General features: G+C 44.7%; 2 protein-coding genes and 1 pseudogene across 6 annotated transcripts; 1 reads left to right on the plus strand and 2 right to left on the minus strand.

Moving 5' to 3' along the window:
• Positions 1–17: 17 nt before the first annotated feature.
• On the minus strand, positions 18–2562 carry LOC135565707 (uncharacterized; annotated as a pseudogene).
• Positions 2563–8705: 6143 nt separating this feature from the next.
• LOC115114683 (NEDD8) lies at positions 8706–10647 on the plus strand. The gene is made up of 4 exons (XM_029643134.2): positions 8706–8785; positions 9901–9948; positions 10100–10182; positions 10288–10647. The coding sequence occupies exons 1-4, from the start codon at positions 8768–8770 to the stop codon at positions 10403–10405; spliced, it is 267 nt and encodes an 88-aa protein (XP_029498994.1). The 5' UTR covers positions 8706–8767; the 3' UTR covers positions 10406–10647.
• An 88-nt stretch (positions 10648–10735) lies between these two features.
• LOC115114682 (AP-1 complex subunit gamma-1-like) lies at positions 10736–25155 on the minus strand. 5 transcript variants are annotated; one of them, XM_029643132.2, is made up of 22 exons: positions 24946–25155; positions 24073–24249; positions 22257–22381; positions 21900–22041; positions 21609–21705; positions 21278–21354; positions 20978–21073; positions 20792–20872; positions 20603–20701; positions 20400–20455; positions 18581–18694; positions 18305–18445; positions 17937–17991; positions 14892–15014; positions 14631–14720; positions 14394–14521; positions 14110–14214; positions 13345–13489; positions 13040–13184; positions 12682–12836; positions 12378–12476; positions 10736–12294 (listed from the first exon to the last, which is right to left on the minus strand). In XM_029643132.2, exons 2-22 carry the CDS (start codon positions 24244–24246, stop codon positions 12196–12198), a joined length of 2346 nt encoding a protein of 781 aa, XP_029498992.1. In that variant the 5' UTR covers positions 24247–24249; positions 24946–25155; the 3' UTR covers positions 10736–12195. The 5 variants fall into 5 exon arrangements, with proteins under 5 accessions (XP_029498992.1, XP_029498991.1, XP_029498988.1 ...); XM_029643131.2 differs by having other exon boundaries at positions 24073–24277; XM_029643128.2 differs by having other exon boundaries at positions 24073–24280.
• Between the last annotated feature and the right edge of the window lie 623 nt (positions 25156–25778).

The following is a 25778-nucleotide window of genomic DNA, read 5'->3' on the forward strand; positions in this document are numbered from 1 at the left end:
ATTAGAAACAAACACCATTGTAAAGTACTCATTTTATTGAAACATGCTCAAGTCAAAGGACTTCACATCCATACTGAGGATAGTAGAAAGTGATGCACCCTTCAGGCCACCTACAATTAGATGGCTGTAGAGACAGAAAAGACAGCCATCCCTGTAACAGGTTGAAGAATTGTTAGTAACATGCATCTCATTGCCGTTGGGGGATTTTACAGTAAAATAACCAGCACACACACCTGACAAGCAAAGTGTTCCAGACCATTACACCGACCAGTCAACTGAATACAGAACACAATGACAGATGAGTAGGTTACAGGTTCAAGTTCATTTGGCATCAAAGCTGATACAATTAAAAGCCAAGTGTAAACTATAGTCTTCAATGCCAAAATCACCAACCTTGTTCTACAGTAGGATATTTTACAAATTCACTGGGGATCCGGGTTTCAGAGTTTTCCACTATTGTGAGCGGTCCAAGAACAGAGTTTTGAACCAGGCCCTGGGGTTCTGAGAAAAATATATAAATTACTTCAAGCTGCAGTCCCATCAGAACTCAAGAGTGATCAGCTCAAATGAATATGGAACTACAGTTTAGTCAGGCTTGAAATGAAGTGCCTCAAAATACCTGAATCCACACCCCTCTTCAACCGAGGCTTGCAACTCGAGTCACAGCACTTGCAGAGGTCACTTTGAGACGGGTCGTCCAGCAGCTCCCATCTATGAATAAAAAAAGTTGGCTGTTGCATTGGCACTAACGTCATTATGGTCGTTATGTGACCAATACTTACTCTCCAGTCTCTTTAATGTAGTGGCAGGCCTTCTTTTCTATATCAAAAACCTCAGGGTCCCATGCAACAAGCTTACAATGAATATACACCTGGGGTGAAATAAGAGAACAGTCAAGAGCTACAGTATGAAAACAACCCAGTCATACCGAGAACTTGTGGTCCACTCACTTCCTCGCCTAAGGCAAACTTGAAGGACTGCAGGTAAAGCAGAATAGCAGACGAGTGGTACCTAGGCAGGAACCTGGAGTTCCCAGTCTTCCCATCTGCAAGGCAACTGAAAATGCATTGTGCAATGAGCAGACAAACAGAACTTCCATCCAGCAAATAAGCTAACTTTAAAATGTATTCAATACTTTTCAACATTTGAGTAGGCTGTGTAGCGCTAGGCAGTCAAAAACCAAAACGTGCACCCTACATGGCCATAGCCAGGTCTGGTACATACCCCTTGTTGGTGATGATGGGGTACACCAGGCTCGCAGACTGCAGTTCTGGTGTTGTGGCCGCCACACACTCCTCCAAGAGCAGCAGCAAGGGCTGATGGTCCTTCTGATCCACTGCTGCCCAGATGGGGATGAAAGAGCCCAGGGGAAACAGGCTGCTCTTAGCCAGACCAGTAAGGTCTTCTACATGCAACAGAGAGGGGAAGGGGCACAATGCTCATACGTACTGTACAGCCACAGGTTTCAACTAGCTTTGGGCAGTGTCCTCTGCTAGGAATTTCTTTACCAGTTAAGTTGACTGAACATATTCTTACAATAATTGATGTTGTATGAGTCACTCACCATTGAGGAGTGCCATGTGGAAAACCAATCCTCCATGACCCTCAGCACTACCATAGGCAGGGATAAGGAATGGGGGAATCCATCCCTCAGGTCTACATACAAGGGGGAATGTTTAGTTTAATAATGAAGGTGGCAAAGGCTTAGGAAGATTTGATTCCAACACCATAGCTAGAGTACACTACACCCAATAGAGCCCTAAAACTCAACTCAGTTCCACTGCATTTAAAAAAAAATCTTTCCCCTCTAATTAGGGACTGATTTAGACCTGGGACACCAGGTGTGTGCAATTAATGATAAAGTAGAACCGAAAGACAGCAGGCGCCAGACCTCTTAGGGTAAGAGTTGAGTACCCCTGGCATAGATGGTTACCTTATGTAAACACACTTAATATGGTGACTAATAGCAGCAGGTTTGGGCTTTCGGTTAGGTCTGTAAGTCAGGCTGGTTGAATAGATGTGTTTTTGCCAGTCACCTGGGGAATAGAAGGAGAAGCATTAGTCGTCGCAGGATCCAAAATGGCATACATTGGGTCAAGAGTTAGACATTACCCGTTTCTTGATGGCACAGCCATTGAGGTTGTAGTGGAATGTCGCCATCCCTTCTCCCGTGGGAAGAACAGAAAATGTGGACGGAACACAGTGTCCAAGGAAAAGACGGGCAGCATGTTCAACCAACTCTGGACTGACCTTCCATGTCACTTTAATGGAGTGTTTCTCACAATCCACATTAAAATCTAAAAATATAAATTTGATAATGTCATCATTCACATCTCAAGAGCCAACACCACAACTTGGCTAGTCTGTTAGGCGGCCAGCATGAGATAAGTAGCCTATTCAAGTTAACATGGTATCACGCTACATAATCATATTATGCGTTCATTATTAGACGTACCTTCATTGGCAGCGCTTGCTGCTGCGACGACAGCCAAAAGAATTGCACATTGCCAAAGGAGAGACATGACTGAATGATCTAGGAGTGTCTACAAACTAGAAATATTTATGGACCAATTCATCCTAATCATCTTAATTCTGAACACCTGTGAAAGGTCAAGGAGCGATAATTATAGACCTAAAAACATACCAACATCATCAGTTTTGGTATTTCCTGGTCTGAAAACATCCTTGAATTTTTATGGGTTTTAAAAGTAAAAATTGTAATAGTTACATATTTTCCCCATAAAGTAGTCTGCAAAGCGGAACCTATGTCTCACAAAACACAAAATGAGGGATTTTCGGTGAAATACATCAATTATATTTTACAACTGTGTTTGTGTTTCACCCCTCCTGAATTTCACCAAAATCCTGAATGCATATCAATCAAGATATGGAACACAAGGGATAACAAACTCTACTGAGTCACTACTGGCACAAGTGAACTCCAAGATTTCATCTTTGTTCTCTGCTATACAAGCTATCTGCAGGCAGATTCAGAGGAATATTCCTTAGAACAACAGAAGAAATAAAGAAAACCTTTTTTAAAACAGAGTTGGAAGAGACTGGGACTACTTTCCTAGTTTGGTGGCTAAGCCCTCCATAGTGAATGGTCTCTGAGCCATTGTCTCAATAAGACGACTTACAGATTTCACTACCCTGCCAGTGCGTGTTCTGACCACATCTTGCGAATCACGTGAACCCGGTCTTTGTAAGTCTTGGTCACTAGCTAAATCAGTGGGTGCAATTGAGTCAGGAATACCTGAAGGTTCTGTGTCAGGGACTACAGCTACCCTGTCATAGTCAGGAATGCTAATAGCAGTCTCATTATTGAGAGATAGCTGAGCTTGACGGTCTTGATTTGGATTGTCCCTGCAGCTGTACGCTGACTGTTCTTGCTCCATCTCATCTCTGACTGTCTCCTGTCTCTCCGAAGAGTCCAGCCAGCCAGCCAGTTTTTTTTTTTTTACCTGGATAATACTCGCCAGTCCAGCTTCCCTGCCCCATCCACCGCTGCCCCCTGGACACTGATCACTTGGCTACATAGCTGATGCATGCCGGACTGTCCATTAATCACGGTACTCCATTCTGCTTGTTTATGTTTTATCTGTCGGCCCCAGCCGCACTCAGGCTCTGTGTGTAGTTAATCCGACCCTCCCTGCCTAGTCAACGCCATTTTACCTGCTGTTGTTGTGCTAGCTGATAGGCTGTTGTTGTCTCACCTACTGTTTTAGCTACTGTTTTAGCTAGCTCTCCCAATTCAACACCTGTGATTACTGTATGCCTCGCTGTATGTCTCTCTCAAATGTCATTATGCCTTGTATACTGTTGTTCAGGTTAGTTATCATTGTTTTAGTTTACAATGGAGCCCCTAGTTCCACTCTTCATACCCCTGATACCTCCTTTGTCCCACCTCCCACACATGCGGTGACCTCACCCATTACAACCAGCATGTCCAGTGATACAACCTCTCTCATCATCACCCAGTGCCTGGGCTTACCTCCGCTGTACCCGCACCCCACCATACCCCTGTCTGCGCATTATGCCCTGAATATATTCACTGCTTTAGCACACTCTGCTAACCCTGATGTCCTTGCCGTGTCTGAATCCTGGCTCAGGAAGGCCACCAAAAACTCTGAGATTTCCATACCCAACTATAACATTTTCCGTCAAGATAGAACTGCCAAAGGGGGAGGAGTTGCAGTCTACTGCAGAGATAGCCTGCAAAGTAATGTCATACTTTCCAGGTCCATACCCAAACAGTTCGAACTACTAATTTTGAAAATTACTCTCTCCAGAAATAAGTCTCTCACCGTTGCCGCCTGCTACCGACCCCCCTCAGCTCCCAGCTGTGCCCTGGACACCATTTGTGAATTGATCGCCCCCCATCTAGCTTCAGAGTTTGTTCTGTTAGGTGACTTAAACTGGGATATGCTTAACACCCCGGCAGTCCTACAATCTAAGCTAGATGCCCTCAATCTCACACAAATCATCAAGGAACCCACCAGGTACAACCCTAAATCTGTAAACAAGGGCACCCTCATAGACGTCATCCTGACCAACTGGCCCTCCGAATACACCTCCGCTGTCTTCAACCAGGATCTCAGCGATCACTGCCTCATTGCCTGTATCCGCTACGGAGCCGCAGTCAAACGACCACCCCTCATCACTGTCAAATGCTCCCTAAAACACATCTGTGAGCAGGCCTTTCTAATCGACCTGGCCCGGGTATCCTGGAAGGACATTGACCTCATCCCGTCAGTTGAGGATGCCTGGTCATTCTTTAAAAGTAACTTCCTCACCATTTTAGATAAGCATGCTCCGTTCAAAAAATGCAGAACTAAGAACAGATATAGCCCTTGGTTCACTCCAGACCTGACTGCCCTCGACCAGCACAAAAACATCCTGTGGCGGACTGCAATAGCATCGAATAGTCCCCGCGATATGCAACTGTTCAGGGAAGTCAGGAACCAATACACGCAGTCAGTCAAGAAAGCTAAGGCCAGCTTCTTCAGGCAGAAGTTTGCATCCTGTAGCTCCAACTCCAAAAAGTTCTGGGACACTGTGAAGTCCATGGAGAACAAGAGCCCCTCCTCCCAGCTGCCCACTGCACTGAGGCTAGGTAACATGGTCACCACCGATAAACCCATGATTATCGAAAACTTCAACAAGCATTTCTCAACGGCTGGCCATGCCTTCCGCCTGGCTACTCCAACCTCGGCCAACAGCTCCGTCCCCCCGCAGCTACTCGCCCAAGCCTCTCCAGGTTCTCCTTTACCCAAATCCAGATAGCAGATGTTCTGAAAGAGCTGCAAAACCTGGACCCGTACAAATCAGCTGGGCTTGGACCCTCTATTTCTGAAACTATCCGCCGCCATTGTCGCAACCCCTATTACCAGCCTGTTCAACCTCTCTTTCATATCGTCTGAGATCCCCAAGGATTGGAAAGCTGCCGCAGTCATCCCCCTCTTCAAAGGGGGAGACACCCTGGACCCAAACTGTTACAGACCTATATCCATCCTGCCCTGCCTATCTAAGGTCTTCGAAAGCCAAGTCAACAAACAGGTCACTGACCATCTCGAATCCCACCGTCCCTTCTCCGCTGTGCAATCTGGTTTCCGAGCCGGTCACGGGTGCACCTCAGCCACGCTCAAGGTACTAAACGATATCATAACCGCCATCGATAAAAGACAGTACTGTGCAGCCGTCTTCATCGACCTTGCCAAGGCTTTCGACTCTGTCAATCACCATATTCTTATCGGCAGACTCAGTAGCCTCGGTTTTTCGGATGACTGCCTTGCCTGGTTCACCAATTACTTTGCAGACAGAGTTCAGTGTCTCAAATCGGAGGGCATGCTGTCCGGTCCTCTGGCAGTCTCTATGGGGGTGCCACAGGGTTCAATTCTCGGGTCGACTCTTTTCTCTGTATATATCAATGATGTTGCTCTTGCTGCGGGCGATTCCCTGATCCACCTCTACGCAGACGACACCATTCTATATACTTCCGGCCCGTCCTTGGACACTGTGCTATCTAACCTCCAAACGAGCTTTAATGCCATACAACGCTCCTTCTGTGGCCTCCAACTGCTCTTAAACGCTAGTAAAACCAAATGCATGCTTTTCAACCGTTCGCTGCCTGCACCCGCACGCCTGACCAGCATCACCACCCTGGATGGTTCCGACCTTGAATATGTGGACATCTATAAGTACCTAGGTGTCTGGCTAGACTGTAAATTCTCCTTCCAGACTCATATCAAACATCTCCAATCGAAAATCAAATCAAGAGTCGGCTTTCTATTCCGCAACAAAGCCTCCTTCACTCACGCCGCCAAACTTACCCTAGTAAAACTGACTATCCTACCGATCCTCGACTTCGGCGATGTCATCTACAAAATTGCTTCCAACACTCTACTCAGCAAACTGGATGCAGTTTATCACAGTGCCATCCGTTTTGTCACTAAAGCACCTTATACCACCCACCACTGCGACTTGTATGCTCTAGTCGGCTGGCCCTCGCTACATATTCGTCGCCAGACCCACTGGCTCCAGGTCATCTACAAGTCCATGCTAGGTAAAGCTCCGCCTTATCTCAGTTCACTGGTCACGATGGCAACACCCATCCGTAGCACGCGCTCCAGCAGGTGTATCTCACTGATCATTCCTAAAGCCAACACCTCATTTGGCCGCCTTTCGTTCCAGTTCTCTGCTGCCTGTGACTGGAAGGAATTGCAAAAATCACTGAAGTTGGAAACTTTTATCTCCCTCACCAACTTCAAACATCTGCTATCTGAGCAGCTAACCGATCGCTGCAGCTGTACATAGTCTATCGGGTAATTAGCCCACCCATTTTTACCTACCTCATCCCCATACTGTTTTTATTTATTTACTTTTCTGCTCTTTTGCACACCAATATCTCTACCTGTACATGACCATCTGATCATTTATCACTCCAGTGTTAATCTGCAAAATTGTAATTATTTGCCTACCTCCTCATGCCTTTTGCACACAATGTATATAGACTCCCCTTTTTTTCTACTGTGTTATTGACTTGTTAATTGTTTACTCCATGTGTAACTGTGTTGTCTGATCACACTGCTATGCTTTATCTTGGCCAGGTCGCAGTTGCAAATGAGAACTTGTTCTCAACTAGCCTACCTGGTTAAATAAAGGTGAAATAAAAAAATAAACGTGAATCATCCTTAGGTGTTTCTACCGGCAGAAAGCTGATGTCTAGAAGAAGGTTCCGATGTACCACCTTCGTGTTTCCTTTATCATCCACCACCTTATATATGTGTGTGTGTAAGTTTCTGTCAATGACCGTGTACACCTTAGCTTCCCACTTGTCGGCAAGTTCTCTTTTCCCCCTTTCTCCTTTTTTAGCGAGAAGCACTATGTCTCCTTTGTTCAGGTGAGTGCTTCTGACTTTTCTGTCATAATGTTTGGCCTGTTTCTGTTGTTCTTTAACTGTATGCCGTTGAGTGATGCTCACTGCTTCATGGAGATGGGACTTCAGTGTTTTGACATAGCTACTATAGTCAACAAGCACAGGATCCCTCAAAACTTGCTTGAACATTATATCAACAGGGAGTCTCGGAACGCGACCTAACATGACTTGGAATGCTGCGGCCATTTCTATTTAGCTTTTAGAGGGAGTGAGCGAAGCATATTTCCCAGAGTTCGATTGAACCTTTCCGTTCCCCCATTCCCCATGGGATGATACGCAGTTGTGTGTGACTTGGCGACAGCAGAGAGCTTGAGAAGTTCTGTGATTAGCTCACTCTCAAAATTGGCACCTTGATCCGTGTGGATATGCTCAGCAAATCTATAAACACAAAATACCTGGTCCCATATCTTTCTGGCAACTTGCTTTGCCGTTTGATTTGAGCATGGAAAGGCGTGAGCTAACTTGATGAAGTGATCTGTCAGAACCAATACATCCACTGAGCGTAGCTTGTTGTCCTCAGCACGCCAAAAGTCGAGACATACCAACTCCATAGGAGCAGAGGTTCTGATGCTTTCCAGGGGAGGTCGAGCAGACAGCTCAGGAAACTTAGCCAGGATGCATCTCCGACAGACATACTCCTTCACATCATGCTCCATCTTGGGAAACGTCAATGAGTTCCTCCCATTCATGTACTGAGTACTTGTCAGACCCATCCCCTCTGAAACATGGAGGCTCTCTCACGACAGACTGCATCACCAAGTTCATACCGGATAGATTAAGGGAGGGTGTGTCAGTGAATGTCTGGCCTGCACTGGAGCTCTGAGCATGTCCTCCTTCTTCTCACCTTCCTTCCTAATTTGAGATGATATAGACTGTCCTATCTGATGGGCTAGTTGTGTAATAAGATTTCCAAAGTCAGGACTGGCCACCTGGTGACCAAGCTGGTGTTGATCAACGGCGATTCACAATGATCCACGTTGATCCGGGCCACGGCACCAATGTAACCGGTTCTGCACCGGTACCTTTCTGCGTTGGGTTCTGGTAAGGTGTAGGTGGAAGATAAGGCTTTGGACACAATTCAGCCAGTTGTCTCTCTTTTAATGACTGCATGGAATGGATACAAATACAAGGCAAAAGTTACTGCTGCAGTCTGGACTCCATACAAGTATATTTGCCTCTCCTCATCACGCTCTGAGCAAACTGAGGAGTAAGAGCATGGCTCCCGTTGATGACATCACAGCATTAACAGAATTTAGAAATTAAATACAACTAGGTGTGGATTAGGTATTTTTTACATCGATTTAAAGCGTATTTTATGCGACAATCAAAATGCTGATCAAGGTTAAGGTAAGACCAGCCATTTAATTGGTGGCCAAGACCGCTAGTTTACATACTGAATGATCATCTCATCACCGATCTAGCTATCTGCCGTAGCTAAATATATGAATAGATCTGAAAAGCGCTATATAGTGGACATTGCAGCAGGCCATTGACATTGAAACAGTTATCCCCGTATAAAATGTAGAGTTAGCTAACATTAACTATATTGAACCAAAATATAATCTCCACAAGTAACAATTAAAGTTTTTTCAGAGTTATATTTCATATAAGGAAATCAGTCAATTGAATTAAAATTCATTAGGCCCCAATCTATGGATTTCACAGGACTGGGCAGGGGCGCAGCAATGGATGGGACTGGGAGGGCAAGTGCGCAGCCACAGGGGAGCCAGGCCAAGCCAATCAGAATGAGTTTTCCCCCCAAAAAGGGCTTTATTACAGACAGAAATATTCCTCAGTTTCATCAGCTGTCAGGGTGGATGGTTTCAGAGGATCCCTCAGGTGAAGAAGCCAGATGTGGATGTCCTGGGCTGGAGTGATTACACGTGGTCTGCAGTTGAGGCCGGTTGGACATACTGCCAAATTCTCTAAAATGACGCCGGAGGCAGCTTATGGTAGAGAAATTAATATTAAATTCTCTGGCAACAGCTTTGGTGGACTTTCCTGCAGTCAGCATGACAATTGCACACTCCCTCAAAACTTGACACATCTGTGGCATTGTGTTGTGACAAAACATTTTAGAGCAGCCTTTTATTGTCCCCAAGTGGATGGATTGTTTTGGCAAAGGAAAAATGTCTGCCATCTTTTAAATCAGCTCATGAAACATGAGACCAACACTTTACATGTTGCATTTATATTTTTGTTCAGTGTACCTAATTTACTTTAGGTAGCTTACTACCATACTACATTAAGTTGTATGGCCATTGTCCTATGTTTGAGCTGCTTTGCTCACCCAGTCTTCATCTTAATCCAGACAGGATACAAGGCCTCACTTCTTACAATAAACAGGTGCTGTTGAACCATAGCCATTACCCACTAATTTAGGCCAATCCTTATACGATGTTGCTGTTTAGTGCAATATTGTATTTTATGCTCTGAAATGATCAATTATTTTACTGTTACAGACTCTCACTGGCAAAGAAATAGAGATCGACATTGAGCCCACAGACAAGGTATGAAACATCTACATTACTCCGGAGGTTGATGATATTCATCTCATGGATTTGCTTTCTATGTGTAATATGACTCATGTCAGCATATATTGCTGGGGAGTGACGTCCTAGTAAAGACATTTAGCTCATATGCTTTCTTGTACACATGAAGGTGGAGAGAATTAAAGAAAGAGTGGAGGAGAAGGAGGGGATTCCACCTCAACAACAAAGACTAATATACAGTGGAAAACAGATGTTAGTGATCAACCCTTCCATCACAATCTTGTCATGAAACATCAGCTCCATTTAATCAAGTGGTGGCATTACATCTTGGATGTTTTATCTGCTCCCATCCCTCAGGAACGATGAGAAGACTGCTGCAGACTACAAGATCCAGGGAGGCTCAGTTCTGCATCTGGTCCTGGCGCTAAGAGGAGGGCTAGTCTGCCACTGTAACAGAATACAACTCATCGTCTAGTGGGCATTGGGGCCGGCCTTGTGCCAACCCACAAGTTTCTGTCATTGTCACTCACACCATGTTGCAACACAGAGCAGCAAATTGCCACAATGGTGTGGCACTAATGTTATTAGGACTCCTGCACCTCAGCAAACAAAGGACCTTCTGCTATAAATCTTCTGTGTAGATTGTTTTTGTAACCACCTCTTGCTTTAAGTTCAAGTATTTTGCTTGTGATTAAAGTTGAAGTTTGTTTTGAAGTACATGGCTGCTATTGTATGAGTGTGTGACTTAGCAGTGCATTGTTAAACTACTTTCCATATATAGGCAGTTATAGGAATTCTAAACTCATTAAGGTTTGATAACCTTTAATTAGAAATGACAACATGGGAGTCAAAGGCAATGCACACAAACCAAATTCTCTTTCCGTCTCCATTTCTCCAGCTGGTTCCTTTGAGTGTAGTGGTCTAAAGGGTGGATGTTTTGCTTATTTGCACTGAATCCCATTGGAAGCATACAATTACTAATATTCTCAACCCAATTTACTTAAACAATTGCAAGGGCAGAACATTTATTTTCTATTACTACTTTTGTAACCTTGTGGAGGCACTTCTCCAATATGCATCAATTATTTGGTATTGCAACAAGATTTGCAATCTCATACAACCCAAGACTATCTAGTGTTTTAAGAACAAGAACATTTCTTATTTTTTTGCTGAAAGTGGTTGGGTAGTGTATGCAGGGCAGGGGTCAGGGCCAGTCTTTCCCCGGGCATAGAAAATAACTTCGGAAGCTAAAGCTATGGCAGGGGAAACACAGGTTAGGACTGGCACTGATGCTTCAAAGATACAGCGATATGGGGGAGTTAAATCATTCACAGATAAAACAGCAACTCTCACCTCATTAAGTCAATATACACATACACCATAATACCTCAGCTCCAAAAGGGGGTTCTGAGTGACAGGCACAAGGGAAGAGAGAAGCAGCCGATCAGATGGTAAAGAGAGGTAGGGACAAGAGCACACCAGAGGAAGGCATGTAAGTATAGATAAGGCGTAGTGTTAAGGGATGCTGATCATGTGGCTCAGACTACAGAGAATTGTAACAGTGACCTACACCAGTAAGTAGGTCAGTAGTCCTGGAGTGAAAGACACGTTGTCAAGCTTTTAACTAGTTTACAAGGTTGCACGAGCCAAGACTACCAACTACTCTTAAAATGTATCCTGACAGACCCCTTTCATGTGGACAGTCATGATTGCAGTTCTCAGGATTTATTGATCTTCTGATTGGACGAGTACCATTGGCTCAGGCAGACAGCTGCATATTACTGTTGTTGATTGATGTGACACAGATGACCTGCAACTCTGGAAATATACAGCGAAGCTAGTACCATGTTCAGTGGTGTCATTAATACCGCTAGTTAACCTATGGGTAATGTAATACCAGTAGTCCGAACAGGAGCTGAAAAGGTAGAATGGTGACAATGGCTTTTAGGGTGACAGTCTCTTGAGAGTTCATCTACATGAATCCTTGTCAAACTGTAGGGGAACAATTTCCACAGTTCACGAGGGTCAGCCATTTAGAAAAATAACAGAATTAAGAGTAATTTGAAAAAACATCAGCTTGGACTGACAGCATCAGGTTGTAGTGTGGAATAGTTGATTGACAGAGAGGATCCCCTCAAAATGATTTACAGGCAGCTGTTAGGTAGAATGGGTCCCCACTCCTGGGCCTGGTCAGCTGTCGATCCTTCCACGTACATTGTCTGATGTCTGTGTCAGTGTTGATGGACAGGTTGATTGCAGCGGTCATTACCAGGCAGTGCTTGGGAAGGAGTCGATCTGCACCGTGTCCTGGCAGACAGAGCTCTGGCTGGTGTAGCACACACGCACCCTAATCTTCAGACTCACCTGGGGGGGAGAAGTTCATTTTTAGTCCATTGTGGGTGTGCGCATGCATGTGGTGACCATGAACTGACTGAATGAAGACCCACCTTGTTTGGGTTGTTGAGGAGCACAGTCTGGGTCACCTGACCTAAGCCATGCGCAGGGATGACGTCACCACTCGGAGCCTTCATCTGTAACTGGACGCTCTGAGGTGGATGGGAGTGCGAGATAAAGGTCATGAACAGCCTATATCTAGGACCCAGAGTTTTACAAAGGTCACAAACAGCCTATAAGTAGGGCCCAGAGTTCTTCCTGGTCAGTTACATGGTCTAGAGGACCCTACTCATGACGTAAAAGCTTGGAATACCAAATACAAAAGGTACTCCGACACAAAGAGATGGGGAAGCAGACCTTGGGTACTGCTGCTTGCAGTGTGAGGCCAGTGATGTCCCCGTCAGTGGAGTTGGTGGCAGTGAGGGTAACGGTCATCCCTGTGTCTGTCTGTGTGTCAGTCTGTAGTTTCAGCGTCACACCGTTTTTCTCATACACTGTAACACTAGGTGGTGCTATGGCAAAAAAGACAAAAAAAATCTGTCACTGGAAATCATGGAATCCAACACCAAAAACAGATGATCATTAAATACATTATGAAGATGTACTGTATATTTTGTATAAAGCTACAGATGTGTTCATTCCAAAACAGTTGATATTTGACTCCATCTCGCCCTCCATCCATCTCTTTCCCTCTCTCAGCTGTTGTGTGTCTCACCAGGTGTTACATCCAGGCCTCCCAGCAGGTCCAGTAAGTCTCCCCCAGCCGTGCTGCTAGCTGGGCCGGGTGCTGTGCTGGACAGGGATGGGCTGGGCTGGAAAGGCTCCCCAGAACCACCCAGCAGGTCCAACAGATCACACACCTTGACAAGGTAAAGCGAGGGTAAAGATTACACGTCATGTAATATTCAAGAAGTTTAGCTTGAGAAAGTACACACACAGTATACAATAGTAGGTCAGTTATATATATATATCCAGGTAGCTGAAATACCTAAGTTTATTGCAGTCATTTTCATCACTTACCTGATTAGAAGGTTCCTGGGGAAATACTATTTCCTGTGTCAGTTTGGTTGGCTCCAACTCTTTGATAGTCCCCCCTGCTGATTCTCCATTGGTATGTCTCGGGGAGCTTTTGTCAATCACCGGCATTCTCTCCAGCACCGCAGCCCTGCGAGCACAGAGAGCTCTCTTAGCAGTGTACTGGGGTGGGATATAGTGGCTTCCATGATGCAATGCCCCACTCACTGGCAATGTACCCATACATAAAATATAATAGTCGAAATCAAAAACAAATTCTATTAGTCACATGCGCCAAATACAACAGGTGTAGCTCTTACAGTGAAATGCTTACTTATGAGCCCTAACAAACAATGCAGTTAAAAAAAAAAAATTCAAGAGAAGCAGTAAAATAACAATAGCGAGACTATATACAGGGGGGGGGTACCGGTACAGTTAGTTGAGGTAATATGTACATGTAGATAGAGTTTAAAGTGACTATGCATAGATGATAACAATGGACAGTAGCAGCGGTGTAAGCGAAGGGGGGGGGGGGTCAATGCAAGTAGACATTTGATTAGGTGTTCAGGAGTCTTATGGCTTGGGAGTAGAAGCTGTTTAAAAGCCTCTTGGACCTAGACTTGGCACTCCGGTACCGCTTACCGTGCGGTAGCAGAGAGAACAGTCTTTGACTAGAGTCTGACCATTTTTTAGGGCCTTCCTCTGACACCACTATATGCATGTATGATTGGCTAACATTGCAAATAGTATTATGTACATTATAGGTTGTACCTCATGTGGTCGTATTTCTTGAAGAGAGCGTTATATTCCACTGCTCTCTGCTGGAGTTCCACGTCGATACAGCTGCCGTAGATGCTGACGATGCTCCTAATGCGACTGCCAGAGACGGACAGGGGAGAGAAAAACAGGCGGAAGCAAGAGCTATTTTAGTATTCGCTGTATCAGCAATGTAGAGAGTCAAGTCCCAAGACCCCACACAGTGGGCAAAAACTGACATAGCAGTTTTCAGTTATTGCTGTATAGTAGTTCAAGCAGTGTGAGATACTGATGCTTACTCCACGTTATGTGTTATACGTGTGCTGAGTTTCATGGTTGCTGTGAGAGCGAAGCCCCTGGTTGCTGGCGATGACATATGTGACTGTAGAACCGTTTCCAAGGCGTCCAGGACATCATCCTCTGTCACCTAAGGGCAGGACAGAAAACAAGAACTACTGCCTCGGTTTAATGACAATTACTACTGTATTGTCAATTGGTGTTAACCATGACTGTGTTACAACAACCAAAGCATGTACCTGAACAGGTTCTGTCTCCTCACACTCTCCTCTCAGAAGCAGGTCTCCATACTCCCCAATACACCAGCACGCAACCTGTACCAGGGATTGCTGCGTACACACAAACGTTGCACAGTGCCACAGCTGATAATCCGAGTATAACCAGAGCCTTGAGGTTTTCCTGACTGATAACACACACACACACACACACACACACACACACACACACACACACATTCCTACAGAGCATGGCACACAAACACATTCATACTAAAGCCATACCACTGAGATGTCTGTAATCAGGGCTCTGTACAGCTTGTGGACCGTGTAGCAGTGAAGTTCTGTTGCGGTGGTGATGAGCTGGATCAGGTTGGGCACCGTCTCATCCCGCACATCACCCCCTGCCTGAAAGAGAGTTCTTAGTTTGACTGAGCTTCAAGTTCCTTGGTGTCCACATCAACAACCAACTAGAATGGTCCAAACACACCAAGACAGTCATGAAGAGGGCATGACAAAGCCTATTCCCCCTCAGGAAATTAAAAAGATTTGACATGGGTCCTGAGATCCTCAGAAGGTTCTACAGCTGCAACCTAACAGTTTTGTATCCCTGCCTGGTAATGACAGCAATTGCTCGGCCTCCGACCACAAGGCACTTCAGAGGGTAGTGCGTATGGCCCAATACATCACTGGGGCAAAGCTGCCTGCAGTCCAGGACCTCTACACCAGGCGGTGTCAGAGGAAGGCCCTAAAAATGTTCAAAGACCCCAGCCATAGACTGTTCTCTCCACTACCGCATGGCAAGCGACACCGGAGTGCCAAGTATAGGACGAAAAGGCTTCTCACAGTTTTTACCCCCACGCAATACGACACCAAATGGTTACCCGGACTATTTGCATTGTGTGCCCCCCCCCCCCCAACCCCTCTTTTTACACTGCTGCTACTCTGTTTAACTATACATTCATGTGCATACTACCTCAATTGGCCCGACCAACCAGTGCTCCTGCACATTGGCTAACCGGGCTATCTGCATTGTGTCCCACCACCCGCAAACCCCTCTTTTTACACTTCTGCTACTCTCTGTTCATCATACATGCATAGTCACTTTAACCATATCTACATACTAGCTCAATAAGCTTGAATAACCGGTGTCTGTATACAGTGGGGCAAAAAAGTATTTAGTCAGCCACCAATTGTGCAAGTTCTCCCACTTAAAAAGATGAGAGTGGCCTGTAATTTTCATCATAGGTACACTTCAACTATGACAGACAAAATGAGAAGGAATTTTTTTCCCCAGAAAATCACATTGTAGGATTTTTAATGAATTTATTTGCAAATTATGGTGGAAAATAAGAATTTGGTCAATAACAAAAATGTATCTCAATACTTTGTTATATACCCTTTGTTGGCAATGACAGAGGTCAAATGTTTTCTGTAAGTCTTCACAAGGTTTTCACACACTATTGCTGGTATTTTGGCCCATTCCTCCATGCAGATCTCCTCTAGAGCAGTGATGTTTTGGGGCTGTTGCTGGGCAACACGGACTTTCAACTCCCTCCAAAGATTTTCTATGGGGTTGAGATCTGGAGACTGGCTAGGCCACTCCAGGACCTTGAAATGCTTCTTACGAAGCCACTCCTTCGTTGCCCGGGCGCTGTGTTTTGGATCATTGTCATGCTGAAAGACCCAGCCACGTTTCATCATCAATGCCCTTGCTGATGGAAGGAGGTTTTCACTCAAAATCCCACGATACATGGCCCCATTCATTCTTTCCTTTACATTGATCAGTCGTCCTGGTCCCTTTGCAGAAAAACAGCCCCAAAGCATGATGTTTCCACCCCCATGCTTCACAGTAGGTATGGTGTTCTTTGGATGCAACTCATTCTTTGTCCGCCAAACACGACGAGTTGAGTTTTTACCAAAAAGTCCTATTTTGGTTTCATCTGACCATATGACATTCTCCCAATCGTCTTCTGGATCATCCAAATGCTCTCTAGCAAACTTCAGACGGGCCTGGAGATGTACTGGCTTAAGCAGGGGGACACGTCTGGCACTGCAGGATTTGAGTCCCTTGCGGTGTAGTGTGTTACTGATGGTAGGCTTTGTTACTTTGGTCCCAGCTCTCTGCAGGTCATTCACTAGGTGTGGTTCTGGGATTTTTGCTCACCGTTCTTGTGATTATTTTGACCCCACGGGGTGAGATCTTGCGTGGAGCCCCAGATCGAGGGAGATTATCAGTGGTCTTGTATGTCTTCCATTTCCTAATAATTGCTCCCACAGTTGATTTCTTCAAACCAAGCTGCTTACCTATTGCAGATTCAGTCTTCCCAGCCTGGTGCAGGTCTACAATTTTGTTTCTGGTGTCCTTTGACAGCTCTTTGGTCTTGGCCATAGTGGAGTTTGGAGTGTGACTATAGTAGAGTTTGGAGTGTGACTGTTTGAGGTTGTGGACAGGTGTATTTTATACTGATAACAAGTTCAAACAGGTGCCATTAATACAGGTAACTGGAGGACAGGGGAGCCTCTTAAAGAAGAAGTTACAGGTCTGTGAGAGCCAGAAATCTTGCTTGTTTGTAGGTGACCAAATACTTATTTTCCACCATAATTTGCAAATAAATAAATAAAAAATCCTACAATGTGATTTTCTGGATTTTTTTTCTCATTTTGTCTGTCATAGTTGAAGTGTACCTGTGATGAAAATTACAGGCCTCATCTTTTTAAGTGGAAGAACTTGCAATTGGTGGCTGACTAAATACTTTTTTGCTGCACTGTATAGCCTTGCTACTGTTATTTTCAAATGTATTTTTACTGTTTCACTGTAAAAGCATTTTAGCATTTCACTGTAAGGTCTACACCGGTTGTATTCGGCACACGTGACAAATAAACTGTGATTTGATTTAGTACTGCCTAGTAGAAAGTTAGACAGCGGGTCCTGATCTAGAACTCTAAATAATGTCACGAGTCTGGGTCGGATCGAATTGTCCCAGGTATGTGTCATTTTAACTGACTTGTCCTGAAGGATCCATACAGATCTGAATATGACTGCTGCAGTAGAGAAAGAAATTCTAGAATTTATGCTGCTGCTCTTGGTGCGGGTCGGAACGGGTCCTTTCTGGATCAGTGAAGAACTCCACTGTCTAGACTAAAGTCAAACATTGGCAATGTGGGGTGGCCTAGTTTCCACCCAGACGGCTTGAGGTATAGGCTAGTGGAGTGAGACCAGTGAGACACATCATGGGGGTATTTACAATAGATATTCATAGTTAAAAACAAGTTGTAAAGGCTCTGAAACCAGGTGATTGTGGTGCAGTATATAGTGTCATTATTTACCGTGGTGAGGACATGCAGGATGGTGTCAATGTGCCAGCGCTGAGAGGGAGCATACCTAACAGAGACAGAGACTTAGTGGTCAGTGTTGCGGCTCAGACACAAATATAGACAGTCACAGAGACTGACACACAGGGAGGGCAGGCTCCTGGCTAGGCCTGTGCATGTTTTATGATAGAACAGCCAGATAGCTGTGAGATATACAGACACTGAGAGCAAGACAGAAACACAGTAACATGTCACTCAAAGAGACAGGGAAACATTCATATAGACAAAGACACAAAATGAGACATCCCAGCACACAGACCACAAAGAGAGACTTTGTGGCATAGAGATTAAAGCCCATAGCCAGGCGAGGTCCAGCCCTGTACCTCTCTGCAGCGTTGAAGATGCCCGAGGTGGTGTGTGCTCGGAGCTCTGGGGGACAGCTGGAGAGGAAGAGGAGAAGCTCCTTCATCAGAGAGCGGATGTTGACAGCTGAAACCAGGGCCAAAGAAAGCTCCAACGCCCGGCTGAGGGATAAACATAAATAATAGAACAATATACTGTTTGCTGTTCTCTACATTACCACACCTCCTTCCATCGTATCTCATGTATAGGCAGCACATGGCCAGCTGGTAAGATAAGTTCAGAAATCACAACATTACCGTTTGACAGAAGCATCCTGGTCCTTCAGGCAGTCCACTATGGTCCCCCTGTGACGCTGCACTGCATTGTGGTCCGTCTGAACAATTTTCTGAAGGGAAGTCATGGAAATATACCTGTGCATGAATAAAAATAAAGACATTCAGACAAGTTATATTTCTGCATTATATTTGTGTGAGGGCTGTGAATTGATCAACACAATTGGTGCATGGATACATTTCACGGAAAATATACTCTGCTCAACCAAGCAACATGCTTGTGATTCTTGTCTACAAGTATAATTTCCAAGATCTCCCATCTCATATATCTTATGTAAAAAATTGCTGTGTGCTTTCTTCCCTGGTGTTAAGCATGACTGCTCTCCTCCAAGTTCAAGGTCTTTGAATTTTCTTTTAAATATCTACACTACATGACAAAAAGTATGTGAACACCTGCTCGCCAAAATCAAAATCATGGGCATTAATATGGAGTTGGTCCCCCTTTGCTGCTATAACAGCCTCCACTCTTCTGGGAAGACTCCACTAGATGTTGAAACATTGCTGAGGGGATTTGCTTCTATTCAGCCACAAGAGCATTAGTGAGGTCGGGCACAGATGTTGTGCGATTAGGCATGGCTCTCAGTCGGCGTTCCAATTCATCCAAAAGGTGTTCGATGATTTTGAAGTTAAGGGCTTTGTTTAAGCTAGTAAAGTTATTCCACACCGATCTCAACAAACCATTTCTGTATTAACCTCACTTTGTGCACAGGGGCATTGTCATGCTGAAACAGGAAAGGGCCTTCCCCAAACTGTTGCCAGAGTTGGAAGCACAGAATCATCTAGAATGTCATTGTAGTCTGTAGAGTTAAGATTTCCCTTCAGTGGAACAAAGGGGCGTAGCCCGAACCATGAACAACAGCCCCAGACCATTATTGCGCGGCGGCTCAGCCAAGGAAACACATTTCATGAAGCTCCCGACGAACAGTTGTTGTGCTGACATTGCTTCCAGAAGCAGTTAAAAAACATATATATATTTTTTAAACGGTAGTGAGTGTTGCAACCGAGGATAGACCATTTTTACGTGCTAAGCACTTCAAGAACCTGCGTTCCCATTCTATGAGCTTGCCTACCACTTCCCGGCTGAACCATTGTTGCTCCGAGATGTTTCCACTTCACAATAACAGCACTTACAGTTGACCGGGGCAGCTCTAGCAGTGCAGAAATTTGCCTAACTGACTTGTTGGAAAGATGGCATCCTATGACAGTGCCAAGTTGAATGTCACTGAGATTTTCAGTAAGGGCATTCTACTACCAATGTTAGGCTATGGAGATTGCATGGCTGTGTGCTCAATTTTATACACCTGTCAGCAACAAGTGTGGCTGAAATAGCCAAATTTGAATGGGTGTCCACATAGTTTTGTATATGTAGTGCATCTGGTGAAACGATATGACAGAATGATCCCATCTAAGCCAGTCTAGCAGCTCTCCAGCAGCCGTCACACTGTCACAGGGATGTGAGCTTAAGCCTAAAACCAGACAAGAATAGCCTGCTGGACCAGACAGACCCTACTGAGGCAATCCCAACAGGAAGTATGCCTCAGAACAGACAGATAAAAGGAAACTTCATATATGAACGTGAGCCCACGACGTACAGAGAACCCCGTCTGTCATTCTAAGGGCTCTAGCTAAATAATCCCACAAATAGACATTACTGACCGTGTTAACCATGATCAGAAACCAGATGTTTGTCTGCCTCAGGCTACAATAATCTTCTAGGCAACAGGCCAGAAACCATGAAAAAGGACCAGATGAGATCAAAGGAAGAGAGAGAGGGAAGACTAACCGGATGTTCCGATCATTGTTCAGAAGAAATCTCCCCAGGATGTTCACAGCCAAGACCTGTCACACACAAAACATCTTAGATACGGCTTCTGTTATGCAGAAATGTAAGCTACATTAGCCTCCATCACTTGTAGCACTTCCAATAGATATAAATATATACAAACAAGAAATCTCTTGATGATGCTATCATGCGTGACCACTTACCCTCAAGCCACTTTCTGATTTGATGTCCATGACAGTAAGAACAGTTTCATACAAAACAGCACTGCCTGCGGTCTTACTGCTGTCTGTGTTCGTAGCCACCTGAAGGTCAATAATACAAAAGCTGTGATTAAAATCTAAATAGTTCATACAACAACCCTGCATGACTATTTACTGATGGAAATACTGTACCTGGGCCAGCAGGTCATTCATGGCATCACTGGCTGTGTCATTATTGCGCCCCAGGATCCTCAGCAACCTAAGAATGCGCACCTAATGATGGAGGAAGTCGGAGGAAGAGAGAGAGAGAAACATGTAGATTCTGTCACAATATGCTTGTTTTTACCCCGATTCCAATTCACTATTCAAAACACTGACCTGCAGGAATGGGTCACTGATCCCAGCCACATTGTGTTCTGGAGAGTAGCCCGACATCACCAGGCCTTTCATCATCAGGACCAGCTCCGGCACCGCCTGGACCAAACACACACAGAGCAGGAGTCAGGCTCACTAGGGTTGTGGGAGAATGTGTTCTGTTTTTGTAATTAGATGTTTAGATGTTTTACAGTGTAAAACCAAAGGTATACATTTCAAGGGACTGAAATGTAATGTCTCATGTTGAGTGGATGTACTGGAATGGAGTAGGATGAGGTGTATGTGTGTGTGTGTGTGTCTTACCTTACGAAACTGCTCTAGAGTGTCTGGGTTGCGCTCACACAGCTCAGTGATCAGAACCACAGCTCCATGTAACACCCCTGCAATCGGACCAAACCATTAGGACAGGGGATAATTTGCCACACTGACACCATTTACTATAACATGCATAATAACAGCTCACAGTCAAAATGTAAGACTACGTACTGTCCTCAAATGTAAGACTGTGAAATAGGTAGAGACGGACAGCCTGGTACAGAGGAGCAGACAGTGAACAGTTGTTTGATTTATTTATTTGAACAGATTGCTGGTAATAAAAATATATTTTTTAAATGGTTAGATGAAAGTGACTCACCGTGGTTCTTTTCAGAGAGCAGGGATCGAGCTGCAGGGGTGAACAGCTCCCCTAGCTCTGGTACTTTTCTCACCATGTGTACTGCACATAGAGCTGCCTGAAATGTCATCACGATCAGCTTCATAACTAAAATAACCTTCAACATCAGTGCCCATGATTGTTTACATCAGTCTGTTGCAATGCAGTGTTTGACATTAGTGATCAAGATGGATTGGTTTGTGTTTCTGCATTACCAAGCTCAAGCATGATGGAAGGAGTGGCGGTGTGTGTGTGGCTACAGACGGTGCTCACCTTCTTCTTGATGTAGGAGTTTGAGGCTCTGAGGAGGCGGTCGATCTCTGGGGCCAGGTCTCGACACATCTCAGCCGAGCCCATACAGGCCAGAGTACACAGAGCCAGAGACTGGACATACTGACTGCTGTGGGACAGGTCACTGAAACACACACACACAGAGAGAGAGAAGGGGTTTCATGACCATTTATTTCTCAATGACTTTGTCCTCAAGTAGAGGCTACTAGACCACTATGTTTATGTGACTAATGACTACATTGATCATACACAGCCTACACATGATTATGGAACTGTAGAACTGTCCGTCTGTCTTATATTTCCCCTTTAATAGAGCATTTCAGATAAAATTGTCCTTACTTCTTGATGGAGTTAGTGATGAGCAGGCTGGCATCCTGTTTCTCGTCTAGAAGCATCATGGCACCCAGGTACCCAACACGTTTCTCATTGTACCGAGGGCTTGCAATCAGACGCACACACTCCATCTGACACCAGATTGGGGGGGGGGGGGGGGGTCGTTAGGATACAAAAAGAGCAAATATACCAACTCTACAGTCATCCCCTGACATCTTATGTACACTGAACAAGAATATAAATGCAACATGTAAAGTGTTGGTCCCATGAGCTGAAATAAAAGAGCCAAGACATTTTCCATATGCACAAAAAGCTTATTTCTCTCAAATTTGGTGCATAAATTTGGCTACATCTTTGTTAGTGAGCATTTCTCCTTTGCCAAGATAATCCATCCACCTGACAGGTGTGGCATATCAAGAAGCTGACTAACAGCATGTTCATTACTTAGGTGCACCTTGTGCTGGGGACAATAAAAGGCCACTCTAAAATGTGCAGTTATCACACAATATAATGCCACAGATGACTTAAGTATAGAAGGAGCCTGCAATTGGCATGCTGACTGGAGGAATGTCCACCAGAGCTGTTGCCAGAGAATTTAATGTTCATTTCTCTACCATAAGTCGCCTCCAACATCGTTTTCAGAGAATTTGGCAGTACGTCCAACCGGCCTCACAACCGCAGACCACGTGTAACCACGCCAGCCCAGGACCTACACATCTGGCATCTTCACCTGCGAGATCGTCTGAGACCAGCCACCTGGACTGCTGATGAAACAGACTGTGGGTTTGCATAACCAAAGAATTTCCGCACAAACTGTCAGAAACCGTCTCAGGGAAGCTCATCTGCGTGCTCGTAGTCCTCACCAGGGTCTTGATCTGTCTGCAGCTCTGTATCGTAACCGATTTCAGTGGTGAAATGTTCACCTTCGATGGCCACTGGCACGCTGGAGAAGTGTGCTCTTCACGGATCAATCCCGGTTTCAACTGTACCGGGCAGATTGCAGACAGAGTGTATGGCGTTGTGTGGGTGAGCAGTTTGCTGATGTCAACGTTGTAAACAGAGTGCCCCACGGAGGTGGTGGGTTATGGTATGGGCAGGCATACGCTAGAGACAACGAACACAATTACATTTTATCTATGGCATCCGGAGGCCCATTGTCTTGCCATTCATCAGCCGCCATCAACTCATGTTCCAGCATTATAATGCACATCCCCCATGTCGCAAGGATCTGTACACAATTCCTGGAAGCTGAAAATGTCCCAGTTCTTCCATGGCCTGCATTACTCACCAGACATGCCACCAATTGAGTACGTTTGGAATGCTCTGTATCGACTTGTACGACAGCGTGTTCCAGTTTCCGCCAATATCCATCAACTTCGCACAGCCATTGAAGAGGAGTCGTACAACATTCCACAGGCCACAATCAACAGCCTGATCAACTCTATGTGAAGGAGATGTGCTGTGCTTCATGAGGCAAAAGGTGATCACATCGGATACTGATTGATTGTCTAATCCACGCCCTTACCTTTAAAAAAAAAAAAAAAGGTATCTGTGACCAACAGTTGCATAGCTGTATTCCCAGTCATGTGAAATTCATAGATTTGGGCCAAATTCAATTATTTAAATTGACTGATTTCCTTAAATTATCTGTAACTCAGTAAAATCTTTGAAATTGTTGCATTTATATTTTTGTTCAGTGTAGCTACATTCTGTATATATTTTATATGTTGCTTGTTTATTTATATGATCAACACTGAGATGTAATGAAAAGCGCTGTAGAAACTAAATAAATAATTATAATCTTAAGAGCACTGTTCACTACCTGACCAAAGTGGGCGGGGTAGCCCAGCATGTGCACATACAGCAGCTTTGCCAAGTTGTGAGAGCGGGTCCCATTGTCAGCCTGTCTGAACTGTGCCCGGATGGCAGCACACTCTCTTTGGATCACACCACGCTCCTCACCCTGTGTACGGGCTCCTCTGATCACCCTGATCATCTCCTGCAGACGCACCGAAGGAGACATGGCTCTGCTGTTTGAGTGAGTGAGAGAGAGTTCAGGATGAGCTCCAACAACATCAACAAAGGTCCTTATTACCTGCCTGGTTCACCGACACGTAAGGCAAGTGACACACATACAAGAATACATAGTAATCTGAACGGGAAAATGCATTGAGTATCGGTCCAAGCAGGACTAATAACACGTTCATGAGCGCCTGTAAAAACACTCGCATTTCCTGTACAGTCATGAAGAACAACAATATTACTTCCGAGGTGCAAGTGGGGTTAATGATACACCCGAGAAGGTCTCTAATTCGTTTAATAGAGCAGCCGTTCAGTCATTATTTACAGTGAAAAGTAAAATACGAAACGACCATGATGTACAACTAAACAAGCTTCACGTGATACAGGCAGCCGTGAAATATAAAACATTGACGTCAATTTTATCTTGACAGTCAATGTAGTTAACTATCAAATTCACTCACCTAACTAGCACTCCTAGCCACACACAACACACGATGTTTTTATGCTGTGATGGCAAGCGAGGAACCACAGCTCTTGCATGGAAATTCAGTTCGTTAGGCGATCTACTTTTAGAACATGTTTAATAGAGATGTCAACCATGCATTTATTTAGCCAGCTAGCTAACGTTAATGCCCGAGGATAACCTCCGACTACATGGGAGCTTGTCTCTTACCTTCAGAAAGTGAAAACGCCCCTATAAAAATACCAAGCCGGTTTCTTTGCTCAATAAACGGAGATGTGTCAACATTCATTAAACTCTTGCCTCACAAATGAATGCGCAACTAAACCTAGTCGGCGGCTTATATTGGCTGGACGCCTAATGTACGACAGTACCTAAACCCATAAACTTCATCTGAAAAACATAATGGCAGCATCACTTCCGAAATCGGATCTCTGACAAGCCCTGAACTCCGCCCCTTAGGAAAACTGAAGGCTAAAAAAAACAAATTATTTATATACACACTAGATGATTTGTAGGGGGTGCTGTGTTGAAGCCTCTTTGCCTCCATCTTGGCACTCCTCGCTTCTCAATGGCCAATACATAGCATTGTAAGTCAGAATTTATAGACACCTTCCATCTTGGCACTCCCTCGCCGTTGGAAAGAAAAATAGTTATAGAAATTAATGCCTACATTCATTTTTGCCACATTTGTTGTATTACATACACCTTAATGCATGATGTTAGTGTCACACTATAACAAAAAACATACTTAAATATGTAATTTTGTCCTTGAAACATTTCATTTAAATACAGTACAATTCCATTCATTCCTACGTAGGACTGCGCCTACTGGGGGTTGCCAATATGGCCGACCACTGGCGTCAAAGCCTCTCAATGGCCAATACATAGCATTGTAAGTCAGAATTTATAGACACCTTTGCTAGGAACACTGTCTGTTCCTAGGCCTAGACTGTAGGCTAGGTGGAGGTCGGTGTCCTTGACAACAGGGGTGTATTAAGTCGGATTCCGTTGTAAAACGTTTCTTGTTGCAAAACATTTAGCAA

Source organism: Oncorhynchus nerka, linkage group LG9b, assembly GCF_034236695.1.
Source record: "Oncorhynchus nerka isolate Pitt River linkage group LG9b, Oner_Uvic_2.0, whole genome shotgun sequence".
Taxonomy (NCBI): domain Eukaryota; kingdom Metazoa; phylum Chordata; class Actinopteri; order Salmoniformes; family Salmonidae; genus Oncorhynchus; species Oncorhynchus nerka.